General features: G+C 42.2%; 2 protein-coding genes across 11 annotated transcripts in view; one reads left to right on the top strand and one right to left on the bottom strand.

Annotated features, from left to right (window-relative positions):
• SHISAL1 (shisa like 1) overlaps nt 1-1,648 on the top strand; it is a 116,936-nt gene extending 115,288 nt beyond the window's left edge. For all 3 annotated transcript variants that reach the window (XM_085884212.1, XM_085884213.1, XM_085884214.1), the window contains one exon: nt 59-1,648. In XM_085884212.1, the coding sequence (XP_085740338.1) occupies nt 59-88 (30 nt within the window). In that variant the 3' untranslated portion in view covers nt 89-1,648. The remainder of the gene's footprint in view (nt 1-58) is intronic.
• Nucleotides 1,649-2,702: 1,054 nt separating this feature from the next.
• The window catches only part of LOC147024368 (proline-rich protein 5-like), a 57,486-nt gene continuing 46,037 nt past the window's right edge, over nt 2,703-14,151 (bottom strand). For all 8 annotated transcript variants that reach the window (XM_085884199.1, XM_085884200.1, XM_085884206.1 and 5 more), the window contains one exon: nt 2,703-4,178. In XM_085884199.1, coding sequence (XP_085740325.1) covers nt 3,517-4,178 — 662 coding nt within the window. In that variant the 3' untranslated portion in view covers nt 2,703-3,516. The remainder of the gene's footprint in view (nt 4,179-14,151) is intronic.

Raw genomic sequence — 14,151 nt, 5'->3', positions numbered from 1 at the left:
ATGACGAAACAAAGTGTATCGTATTGTTTGAATCATTTGACTCTCAATGTATCTGCAGATGGCATCAAGTTCTGCTGACAAATTGTGAGGTGCCCATAAACTGGTGAACACACAAGCCCACTGAGAATGGAGTGAGCCCAGTGGATTCAATCCATGGCACATGGTGGGGATGAAGCTCGCCACCCACTACCACCATTACTACACTCTGTCCCCTTGAGCAAGCAGTTCGTTCTGTGTTTCACCAATTTTGTTTTTGTGTGAACAGTCGACATCTACTGGTTAACACTGAGCAGGACAACCAATGAGTACAGTGTGTGGTGTATTTTCCTGCCTTTTTTTTTTCCATTCTTATTTATGGCGGTGAATTCCGACTGCAAATTATGGATTCACATTGAAAAATTTTAAGACCAGTAAATCAGAGTCGCTTTGATTCATGGTTGCCGATCCTCCACTCACCTCCAATGCACCAAAATGAATGAATTTGCAATGATTCAAATGGATGATCTATTTGAACGAACGGAAATCACCTGGCAGGAAATTCGCCGGGCTCACCTTGTCCTCAAGCCGACATTTGCTCACGCTGTTATTTTGTGTTAGATGTGCTGAGATCATGGTTGTACACTTAATGCTGTGAGCAGTACCGTTTCATATCCAAAGAGTAAAAGTGCAGACTCCTCTTGGGTTAGTCATGAGCCAAATTTCAATTGTAATTTCGTTTGTGACATTACTTTTCTAACGCATAAGTGAAACATCTGCTTGTGTAGCTGTCACATGATTGATCATGTAATGATGTATTTTTCCACGTAACGTCAGTAACGTGCTGGACTTGTATTTTGGTCTGCACACATGACATAGTGCTCTGTGCCCACTCAGGGCAACTTGCAGATGTGTATGTAGCATTACCAAGCTTAGCAAGTATTTGATGGATCCGCTCGAAGAATGATGGCAATGGCTCAGCTTCGGTAATCTTTACGCAAAATCGATTTGAAATGGGCGATTATTTGTTAGCTGCGCCTTATCAAAAGGATTATTGCAAGCTACGTGGCAAAAAGAGAATCCTAATTGCAAAGATATCTGACCCATATACAATATGTGAGGATGCAAGTTTTCTTCATTTGGCGACTTGCTTGGTGGATATTATGACCTTAATCAATTCCATACCTAAACATTTATTAGAGCAATCCTAAAAATATTCTCCAGATGTTGTAGAATTGTTATTTCTTTGTGGACTTCATGATGAACCACCAACAATGACATCTGAAGGGAAGGATTAGACAGACGAGGAGTGGATTCCACAGCCTGGGACTTTACTACTCGTACGACTTTGTTAATGGCTTCAATTATTCTGAGCTTGTGGGGTCGGCCGGGGTACGCCTTTGGCAGAAGTCTTTCGCCAATGGGCTGGCCAGGCCTGACGTGGTACAATTTGTAAATTGGCTAGGATGATGGTGATAATTTGCTACTCTCAGTGAATGACACTGTGGGATGTTTAACATCCAGAAACGATCAGTGCTGGCAGACATGCTTCCGAATGACAGCGCAGACTTTAATGAATCGTCCTGCACCAGAGTGGAAACGGGGCGAGATTCAAACCCAGTCTAGCCAACTCAAAGGCAAATATGCTTACCTCTAAGCTCTTCTGGCAGCCCCCAAGAATAAAAAGAAAACTGTAAGTGCAGCACAAGACAAATAAGATAACTCCAGCCAGAATGATCAAGATGAGCTCTATAACTTGAATTAAAAACGAATAGCACAAATTCATACTGGTTATCAGAATTACAGGCACAGAGCATAAATGTAAAAAAAAATTAAGTAAAATAAAAAACAAGAGACAGTCATTGTTCATGCTGCATTTCTTTTCTTTTTCTGTTGAACTTACTCCTGAGTTCCAAAAAAACAAAGCTTACATTCCAGTGCAATTATAGCTGAGCAAAAGCAGAACACACTGAAACGAAACGAGAAGCCAACAAGTGTGAAACACTGACCATGTAAACAGGATTTTTCCTCTATGACTCTTGATTGTTGCAGAATTTAGAAATGCATTTTGTGAAATGTGACTCCATGCCTGCCTATCCTAAACTGTACACACGTTACAATATTGGTGAATCAAGATGATGTTACATATGTTATATTGCACATAGAATTCTCCTTTATAAGTGTTGCTTTGTAACTTACTCCTGTGCCAGGTCACATCAGCATCCTATGGCCTTAACTTCTTATAATTTTTTTTAATTTAAACAATGCACTTTTACATTATATATTTAAAGTATCAGCAATTTCCAAAATACCATTGTAACTGTTTTTCTTCCACACACTTCCAAATTAACAGTTGAAATGTAAAAGTAAGTTTTGATACAATTACTGCTGAATTACATTATTACACAAACGATGACCCATATTTTGCCATTATTTTTGAAGGTATTATTCAATTGCAGTGCAAACATATCCTATCCACAATATGCTTTCAAAAAAAGTCCATGTAAGGTATTTAAATGATCTTCCATGCATTCCACTTACAATTAGGCAAACAAATATTGTCTATTTTATAATAATAATAGATCATTCTACAATCAGTGGCTCAAATCAAATGATTGTACGTTCAATACATGTGAGATAAGTTGCAGTCCATCATCAAAATTTGCACACTTAATTGCTCGATCAAAATTTGAAAAAATTAAAACCAATGTATTCCACAAAGCAGCAGTTATTAAATATTCCTTTAATTTCTCTTTCAAAACTACAAACTCTAAAACAATAATTTAGCCCCCATACTCTTAGCAGAGATTCAGGGTGTATCAGCACAAGTTGAGAAACATTTTAAAGCTCGAGCCAATCTTGGACAGACACCGACGCTGTCACAGGATGCTCGACTCAAGTTGTGAGAAATTGAAACTTGTTCACCGTGCCGATGACAACTTGCCTACTCTGTGCGAAAAGCACCTTGGGATCTTTGAAGTCCACCTGCAAATGCGAGCAGATGGATGCTCCAGCTTAACGTCCTTCCAATGTACGGCACACACATTGATGCCTCTCCATGCATGCAAAACATCAGGGTATCGTTTCATATCTGGGCTGTGATTTAACAACCCAGGGCGAGACAGCTGAAAGGAGAGTGTGCACAAACCTCAAAGCTATCCTGTGGTTTGTGCACTTGGTGAGATATTGAAGTTACAAACTCTTCCAAACTCCATAGTCACATTTATTTTAAAAGGACATAAATTACCTTTGGAGTCTTCATCAAGTCTACATAATAATCACGTGTGCTTTTAACAATATTGGTTCACGTTGACAACTATCCATAAAAACTTGCAATTCTCACAAGTACTCGGCCATTCAGGTAAACTATTTTATGCCAACTTGTATTTTATACACATCACCGCTTTCATAAGACATCAAGTGCATATACGCTAAATACTTACAACTTTACCACAGTTACAGTTGTTGCACAGGCACATACAAATACTTGAGTTTGTCTTCCCAATAACACTTCGATTGAGGAAGCTGTCGATATTTTCTTCAGACGTCTGTTGAATTAATCGAGTCTTGCCTGAAATCTGTGATGATTCCTGGATCACTGTCCTCATCGGTACAATCATGAACGGAGTCAGGGTGTTGCTGCACACACTGGTACATCGTCTGTTCTGAAGACGGATCTTTCTTTTGTTTGTACAAACTATCATGAGACAAGGCTTCCGGAGCTTTCAAAGTCATCTGTAAGCTGGCCAAATCCAAGTCAGAGCTGTCCATTTCAGAGTCATGTCCTGGACTCGTCGGAACAGAGTCTTCATCGGGAGAAACGTGAGGTGCAAAAGTTTGGTGGCTTGTTTCGTCAATTCCATGTTTTGCTTCATCACTTTCTTCCCCACTCCCATAACACTTGAGGGAAAGATCCTCACCGATATACAATTCACTTCCAGTTTCACCAGTGGCCTGACACTCCAAAGCGGGATTCTGTAGCAGCGGTCCTGGTGCAGAATTGCTTCCACTTTGAACCGTGTTATGCGGGCTCGCATCCACATCCAGTTCAACGACTGGAGCGAGGCAATGTTCGGCTTGCAATTTAAACTGGAGTTGCTGTTCCCTTGGGGACAGAGGGCTAGTGGGTGAGGTCAGATGCCAGGTAGGGCCACCAAGTCTATCACTTGATAGTGACAGAGGCTGCAGACGGTAGCATCTCTCTGTTAGGGAATTGGGGTGGATGGACCATGTTAGAAGGTGTTGCATCAAATTCAAGCAAATCCCAGCCACTGACACACAGCAGAGGAATCGAATATCAAGTTTCAACCTCATGCAATTTCATACATTGTTCAAGCGACAAAGGAAACTTCACAGAATCTCATTTGTTCACAAGAGTGACTGCACTGTGGTCATAACCCGCGACAAAGTCCAAGAATTGGCCGATTGGGAAACAAGCATTTAAAGCACTCTTAAAAGATGAACAGCGCGATTGGGAAATACACATTTAATGAACTATTGAAAGATTAACTCGACACTTCTCATCCATGTCAGCCTCCACCGAGCTGATTTGTCACATGGTCACGGATTGTTTAGCTCCAATATGGAGCTGTTCAAAAATTATGTAACGCTATTGTTTTATAGATGCACATACCATGGGGATTAAACCTTACGAATAATTTTTTATTTGACAGATGATTAGATTTCTTTGGGGTCCCTCTTTGTGAGTAACACTCGACCGAAACAAAGCCAATGGAAATCTGACGCAACAAACCTGGGCACTGTATAATCAGCAGAGACCTTCAGGCTTGATGTATTTGGCCAACCAGAATATCAAGATGGCGGCCGTATTATTTCTTATGGGTACCATGGTGGATGGAGTCAAGCGACAAATGTGGGTGGGGTCCGGCAGCTGTCCGACCAATGGGTGCACATCTCAAAAACCAACCCTAAACAAAAACCACAACAACAAAAACAGCAACAATAACCATGCAGAGCTTTTGTAAACATGACATGTCGCAGGTAAAAAGGCAATGTGAGAGATGGAAGCAATGTGACAATAAGTGTAGTTTGGACATTCCCTTTATACTGTTCAGACTTTTGAAGCATGACTTATGTGCCTGAGAAATTTCTTAATTACAATAATTTGTGCGATGATACAAGATGACAAAACTCAATTCCAACTAGAACGGCACTTGGTTGAGCACATGCCTCCGCCAGGCTGAACAGTTTACATTTTGTATCGCAATGATAGGCCGGATCTGGGTCCGGACCTGAACCAAAATCAAATTGGCTTGTTTTCGTCACCTAACCAACTCATCCACCAAGTTTTGTCCCAATCCGTTCACAAGTTTTTGAAATATTATGCTATATGCTGTCGGACCCCGTTATTCATGGGGGATATACGTTCATGGAAAATGCCGCGAATGTCAGGGCATTGTTTCAATGGGAAAAAGGGAGATAGGTTCCCGGTGGTTCATGATTCATGATCCATCAGGCAAAATCCAAAATCCTGTGAAAAACATTAAAGGCGTGAATACGCCCATGAAACACCACATATACGCCAGTGAAACACCGCGAATACAACCGTGAAACACCACGAATATGCCTGTGAAAAACCACGAACATGCCCGTGAAGAAAATGCGAAAGAAAACTCCGCAAATACGACAAGCACAGGGCTGCTAACGTAGATGCAAGTCACATTTTATCAACCACAAATATGCGGCATCCGTGAATAGGAAATCCGCAAAGAGTGGGGCACGACAGTCTCATTTTTGTTCCTCTCTCTCAATGGTGAAGAATCACTGAAAAAATGAAAAAAATTATCGGATCTGGAGCTGGATCCGGATCTTCACCAAATTATAATCATTTTGGCCTTGTCACACACCCAACCTGTCCATCAAGTTTCGTCCAAATGCATCCATAACTTTTCGAGACATCCTATTCGCAGGCAGACACACACACAGGAGTAAAAACATAACCTCCATCCATCTTCACTGGCAGAGGTAATAATATGATACTTGCTTATTACTCTATAACTAATCTACACAATTGCACACATGATTCACAACAGCCAAAAATAAACATTTTGAAAGTGCCGAAATATATTTGCTTAAGCATTTTTGCCACGGCCATGAAAACGGATAGGTCTACAAATTCCAAGTATCCACGTTACCTTGTTCTCTCCTGCAATGGAAGAAGTGATAACATTTTGTTCACATGTTTTCCTTTGTCATTGTGTTCTCTGATACACAAAGTACTCAAAATAAAACAAAATTTCATCTTACCCACCAAGTTATCCCACTAAGTTACCCCCTGAAATGAGAAGAAAAGTTCAGATGCAAAGTCCTCTATATTATATGGCACAAATGTATCATTAAATTCCAATTGTTCATGCATTTGTATGGAGCACGAAGCTGCGAGTGCAAGTCAGTGACGCTGATGCAGAGCGCCCCTGTAGGTGAGAGCGTTAATCTTCGAATTTGGCCTGGGTGTGGTGATAATTACAAATTCCTGTATTTGTGTATCTCACTCCTTGCTGTCCTTCACACGATGCCCTTTTCCCCCACAAACACAGAAGTTCAAAAACTCACGATTGACCTCACCATAATTTTGCTCCTGATGCCACCAAAGACAAACTTCAACAACAGCATTCCAATAAGGTCTAAAATAGCAACAGCTATACTGTTGCCGATTAAAGAGGAAAGGAAACTCAAAGAAAGGGTATATTTGATGATCACAATGTTGCTTCCATCTCTTCGCAAAGTAAAAACATAAGCGGTGCAGAAAAAGTAAAATTTTAAAATCATATTCACTCTGCTTATCTTTGGCTGTAGCTTTGAGATATGTCTGCAAAACATCACGGAAGTGTTGTACTTGAGAAAAATTACCAAAATTGACGGAATAATAATGGACCAAGTTTCTTATAATAAGTTTATACAGCCATTATTAAAACAAAAAACTTCCAAGAGACCAAGCAACATATTGTTGTGGGCCGGCGTCGTAGGGGAAACCACGAGGGAGGGACTGTCTCGGGTTCCTTTTCGGACTCGCCGGGAATCAAAGGCCATTGCACATGAATAACTTAATGACACGTCGGGTCACTAATTGACCACAAAAGCAATAACTTGGCCACGTCACTTAGGGTCCTCCGTCTAAGAAACCGTTTACCTAAGGGTCATGTGATCTCCTTACCAGGGAATGCGCCCTCGGTATGTACTTGTGTTAACCAGATTACCTACTGGATCAAGTGCAGCCAAGCAGAAATGCCAAGTACGTACCGGTTTCGAAGCTAATCTTTGGGGAATAACATCCCGGCTAAACATGGGTGCAGGCCATGCTGGACCAATGAAGGAAAAAACACAAATGAGCTGGGAACAATTCGAAACAGCACCTTTATTTACAACCAGAATGTGAGGAAAGTTATGTGGCACAGTAAATGGGGTTTATTGGAATGTACAGTTGGGAAAGCAAGGAATTTGTGTGGTGCGGAAAAAGGCAAACAATCTTACAAAAGCAGACACAGAGCAGAGTTATCCCATTAGATCTTATACAGTCTTAACTTACTCTATGACAAGCATCTCACACACACACACACACACACACACACACACACACACACACACACACACACACACACGGAAAATTAGATCGCCCAGAGAGAAAGAAGCAGGTGAGGGTAAATGACCTCTCAATACCTGGCGAGGTCGGCAGACTAATGCAACCCAGAATGCTTTGGTAGAGGGAGGTGGGAGAAATACTGGATGTGTCTAGAGTGTGGGAGTGTGAGGTGTGAGCGTAGTGCAACATGGGGGGTGCGGCATAGTGCGAGAGGAAGATGTGAAATGGGAGTCAGTTCGTTTCACTCCTTCAGGTTCTGCCCTTAAAAGAACAGTCAGGCTTCGCTCGTGTTGATGCTCTTTTGTGCATCCACAACAGATGAGATAGAGAGAGAGAAAGATGGTAGAAAAAATGTGCAAGAAAAAAGTCCCGATCCTATGCATGTGAGAATCTGTATGTGTAAATGACTGCACCTAATGAGGATCACTCGAAACGAAGAGGCCCTGCCTCGTGGCAGCGGTGTGCGACACCCCTCCACTTGGTCATGGGGACTCCCAGCGCCTCTCACTCTGATGTTCACCAACTCGCCGACTGCCTGCTTGCTGATCTCAACTGGCTCTGCATTCCCTCCACAGTACCACTGACAGCCCCAGGCATGAAAGGCCAAAAAGCAGCAGCGACAAACAAGTTGACCAGATGAGCAGGGTGAAGACGATGAACTGATCGACAAAACTGAACCACGAGCAGACTGACTGACTGACTGACTGACTGACTGACTGACTGACTGGGCAAACTGACGAAAATAACCTGATCGGCTCTGCTCTGCCCTTTTTATGGGCCCGGATGAAGGGAGGGGCTGAGAATCTTTTCAGAATGAGCTGTAGGCAAAATTGCGCTCCCCTATTGGGCCACAGTGGCCGTAGCCATGCCACGCCAGGCCTCGGAGATGAAAAATGGGTCAGTTGCTCGCTAACTTTGGCACGGGTCTGAGCTCTGAGCTTTACATGGGGCCGTGGTCTTTGGATGCATTCTCCGGCCCTGAACGTGCGCTAATCTTCATTCTAACATGGAATTCTATAGAAATCCCTGTGCTTACCCATAAGTCCCTTTAAGAGCTGCAGCGCACATTCATGCCTTGCGTTATGCCTTGAAATAACTCGATCCACGTCTCCTCAGGGTCCCTTAATGCTACGGTGCGGATTTAACGACCATGGGGCAGTAGGAGTAGTTGTAGAGTATGGCGCTCTTGTTGTGACATTCGGTGTGAGATATGGTGACAATGTGGTGTTTGTGGTGAGTGATGATTCCCACATGGCATCCATGGTGAGGAGTGAGTGCCATGTGGCGGTCATTGTGAAATTGATGAATAAAAGTCGTGTGTAAGCGTGAGTTGTTGCGGGGGTATTTTTTTATCAGTTCAGGCCCGTCGCTAGGGGGGGGGAATTTGGGTGCAATGCCCCCCCATGGCGCATCTGGTGCCCCCCCCACTTGTAGGCCACTCATTTATGTCCTGTTGCACCCTGTGAACAACTTAGTGTTTAAGGACGAGCGCCCACTGTGACCTTGCTGTTTAAGAGTTCACCTGTGTGAACTAAAACCCTTATTCCAGATGTTCAGTGTGGTGAATAATTAGGCCTTCTTGGATAAACTGTTCTTTAATAATATCCTTCTTTGAATAACAGTCAAGAGATAAGTGTGCGCTTCCCAGCGAATCTCCAAAAGCAATTGGCAAGACAATACAGTCCAAGACCACAAGATAAAAGATAATAACACAAGCACCAACGCCAGCAGCCAAGACCTCATGTCGAATGTCGATGTTGTGGGTGGTTATATATATATATATATATATATATATATATATATATATATATATATATATATATATATATATATATATAGAATTATATATATATATATATATATATATATGTATATATATATATATATATATATATGTATATATATGTATATATATATATATGTATATATATATGTATATATATATATATATATGTATATATATATATATATATATATGTATATATATATGTATATATATATATATGTATATATATATATATGTATATATATATATATATATATATATATATATATATATATATATATATATATATATATATATATATATATATATATATATATATATATATATATATATATATATATATATATATATATATATATATATATATATATATATATATATATATATATATATATATATATATATATATATATATATATATATATATATATATCGTGGATCATTTAGTTTTTAGGAATGGCCAATCAGTGTATTCGATATGGAGACCCTATTAAGCTGGTTACCTGATTGGTTGTAAGTTAGGTATAAATGTAATATAGTCATAATATGATAATATGATTAAGGAAAAGACATAAATTTAAATTATTAAAGATGAAGTGCACATGCACCATGTGACCTTCACAACCCGTCAACCCTCCATCTTACAAAAGTAATTTCATAATAAAAATTAAAAATATGTGTGTTTGCAATCGTGCTTACATTTGAAATTATGCAGATAAAACCTGTTTTTGATGCATGGATCATTAAATAAATAAAACCGTCAACCGTCAAATCTCGCGAGACGCGAGATTAGTGACGCGTTCACGAGATTAGTGACACGAGTCACGAGGGACCAATCACAGAGCACGATCTCGCAGCAGGAGAAAAAGACGTGGATGATGGATATACGAAAATGGCTCAGAAAAGGAAAAAATGCAACCGACGAAAATGAAGATGATGAAAGACATGTTGTGGGAGGAGTTGGAGGAGGAGGAGGAGGAGTTGGAGGAGGAGGAGGAGGAGGAGTTGGAGGAGGAGGAGGAGTTGGAGGAGGAGGAGGAGTTGGAGGAGGAGGAGGAGTTGGAGGAAAAGACGATCATGTCGACGAAATACCGACAGAAGCTGGCTAACCTGGCCAAGCCAGCAACGTCAGCCCTGCGGCTGGAGCCTCAGCGCAGACAGCCGAGTTTCCACGCTCGGCGGCGGCCTCGTGATCGGGTGTGACCGTCAAGCCGCTTCCCGATGATCTTGGAAGTGAGAGACCGAATCGAGTTGTTCTACAGCGGTACCCTGGCTATCTGTTGCAGAACAAGAGTCGCTCGTTTGTGTCCTCGTGGTACCAGACTAATGAATGGCTGGAATGCAGTGTGCAGACAGATGCAGCATTCTGCTATCCATGTGGGAAGTTTAACACCGCACGTGGCCCAGTGGACTCTACTTTCACAGTGCGAGGCTACCAGAATTGGAAACATGCCGTTGAGAAAGGCAGGGGGTTTCACAAACACACAACTTCAAACGAACATTTAACTTGTGTTTTGAGGTGGAAGGAGAATGAGAGGCGCATCGATTGTGGTAAGGAGATTTCCACACTCCTCAATGCTGACCAGCTGGATAGAAACCGGTACTATGTGTCTGCTCTTATCGATGTTGAGGGATTTCTCGCCGAAAATCAGATACCTTTTAGAGGGAGCCTTGATAATTTTGAGGATATGTCAGACGGACACAATGGGCTCTTCCTCTCGCTTTTAAACTACACACTCAAAAAAGACACCGAGCTAGCCGAAATAATACAGCATATCCCACGAAACACAAGCTATACTAGTCTGGAAATGCAGAATGAACTGATCTGCACATTGAGTAATGTTGTGACAGATGTCATCGTGGAAGAAGTAGGCACATCGTGGTTTACCATCAAGGTGGATGGGACGAGGGACCCCACTGAATGTGAGAACATATCAATCATCATTCGCTTTGTATCCACATCAAACGAAGCAACAGAGCGTCTACTCACAATAGCTACAGCCGACGCTGGAGATGCAAAAACATTGACAGACCTAATAATTGCAGAGCTGACAAAAACAGGACTTGACACGTCAAAATATTAAGTCAGGTGTACGACGGGGCTTCGGTAATGGCTGGGAAGCACGGTGGGGTGCAAAAGTTGTTGCAAGAGATATTGGAAAGAGAAATCCCCAATGTGCACTGCTTAAATCACCAACTCCATCTGGTAGTTATCCACGCACTGGCAGCAGAGAAAGCTGTCACTGATTTCCTCGAGGTTTGTTGTTGCCTGTACAAATTCTTCAGAAAGCCCACTGTTGCTGCACAGTGTAAAGGTGAGCGGTTAAAACGACTTCTTGATCAAAGGTGGACGGGACATTTAGCCACCGTGTCTGTGATCATAGGATCTTTTAAGGATATCACATCCTTACTGTCGGAGATTGATGCAGAGCGCGCCTACGGTGCAGAGATGAGGATGGAGGCTATTGGGATTTTGCGGGAAGTCTCTGGGCCTGCCTTCATGTTCATTGCTATCTTTGTACAAAAACTGCTGATGTTGTTAGATGGCCCTAACAGACTCTTGCAGGCAGAGGACATGGACTTGCTAACGGGGTTGGAACTGGTGGCGAGTGCTACAGAGTGCGTGAAGAAACTCCGCTCTGAGGATGAGTTCACTGATTTGTGGAACAAGGCCAACGATGCTCGCACTTCTACACCTGCACCACCAAAACAGAGACGCACAATGCATAAGAACTTGGAACAGTTTGTAGTTTTGGAGACTACAGGACAAAACAACGACAATGACAAGACGGAACTGCAGAGGGTTTTTTTTACAGCGCAATTGACACTGTGCTTGGCGAGATCGCTCAGCGCTTCAGTGAGCGCAACACACAACTTGCCCGTTCACTCGCTGCCTTGAATTCTGAAAATGGCACGTTTTTGGATCCCCACTTGCTCCAGCACATCATGACATTAACAAAGTCAACCATCAGTGAAACAGAGTGTGTGGTTGCAAAGCAGTTTATTCGCTCACAGACAGAAAAGCAGCCAAACGAGAGATTGACAACACAAAAACTCCTCTCAACATACCACAAAACGCTGGAAGCCATGCCAAGTGTAGTGACTGCTATGAGACTTGGACTAACATTTGGTGCGTCCACTGCCATGTGTGAAAACTCATTCTCAACATTGAGGAATGTCTTCACTGACCATCGACGGTCCATGCGCCATGCACGCAAGGCACAACTGGTACAGCTGAGCTGACCTTCGAGAGAGACCTCACACGTAAATGCCTGAATGAATGGAAGGAGAAGGTCCTCAGAAGATTCCACACCGAGACACGTCGCCTGCAGCTCTTCTGACAGCGAGTGCAGCGGTATAAAAACTATACGAGGAGTTCAGATTGTGTGTCTGACTGCTGGTGATGCGTGTGTGGTTGTGGTTGCATTGTGGTTGTGGTCAGCACCCGCCGTGGTCGGCTGCTTTGTACTTCTGATGTTTCAGTTAAATGTGTTTGGTGCTTTGCATATCCCATATCTAGTGCTTTGTGCATAACCTTACCTCTGTATAATTGACTGCTTTAAATGCGGACCTTGTGGTATCTTCAGGCTGGTCGTATTTGCTGTTGATAGTTTAACGTGATGATCGCAGGTCATAGCCTACTGTATCTTATTTCAAAGTGCATTGATTCTGGTGCCAACCTCCCCGTTTAGTCATTGTATCTCTGGTATATTAATTTTCTAATGCCAATTCTTCACAACACCTTGCATAAGTTCACCTGAATTGGTGCCAATTGTCTAATCATTGAATATCTGCATTGTGAATGTGCCAGTTTGTTGCGGCTCTCCTGCATTCGAATAATTTTAGGCCTAAAACATCGGAACATATTAAATCTAGCTGAGATCAATTTGGTTCGTATGCGACGGCAACCTCAGTATAGATGTGTCAATGCTGCATGAATACAATAGTATATCGGGTTATCAAAAATATGAAATATAATAATTGTGCCCCCAATCCAGTTCATATGCCCCCCTTAATACTGAGCCCTGGCTACGGGCCTGTATCAGTTGTATGAAGTGGTTGTGTTGAACATGGTAAGGTTTGGTGAGCAGAATGAAGTCTAAGGTGAGGTGGCGGTTGGGAATTGGCGTGCACATATGAATGGAGAATGAGCGTGCAAACTCCAAAGGAATGATGTTCCGGTGTATTGTTGGGAAAAAGCACTCACAACGTGAACATGCTGGAGACACTAATAGCATGTTTCTCATTCTTCTTGCTTGGCATGCATGCTTGCTTGCATGTTTTGTGTAACAAAAAGGAAAAGGCCAAAGGATAAAATGAAGGTTAAACAGATATAAAAGTCCTAGCTCCAAGAGTCCCATGTAATGCATCTTTCACATTTTACCCACTCGATATATGAAAGGGACTAATACATATACTATTGAAATAACTGCCTTGGAATTGCTGTATGTTGTGTGCCATTGCCTTGGAGGCATGTGGTTTAGAGAACCGTAACAATATGTATGAAGAAGTGGGGCCATATTAACATCATGTGCATACAATTCCCTTCTCTGTATTCCCAACCCCATTTCCCTTTGTTCCTGCTCCCTAGCCTCACCCCATCCCGGACTTCCCATTTCTCCTTCCTCTCCCACATCCCTCTTATCAACAACAGTGGGTGAGTTGTAAGAGAATAACAGTGGAATGTTTGGCTCCATCCCCACCACCCTTCACCTACCACAACCACCATACACCTCATGCATCCTCCGTCTCAGCTCTCTCCTTGCTCCTCGCTCCACTCAATTTATTT

Source organism: Eptatretus burgeri, chromosome 6 (assembly GCF_056783735.1).
Source record: "Eptatretus burgeri isolate ZD-2024b chromosome 6, Ebu_testis_v1, whole genome shotgun sequence".
NCBI classification, from domain to species: Eukaryota; Metazoa; Chordata; class Myxini; order Myxiniformes; family Myxinidae; genus Eptatretus; species Eptatretus burgeri.
The sequence above is the reverse complement of the archived record's forward strand: the minus strand, read 5'-3'. Positions and strand labels throughout refer to the sequence as shown.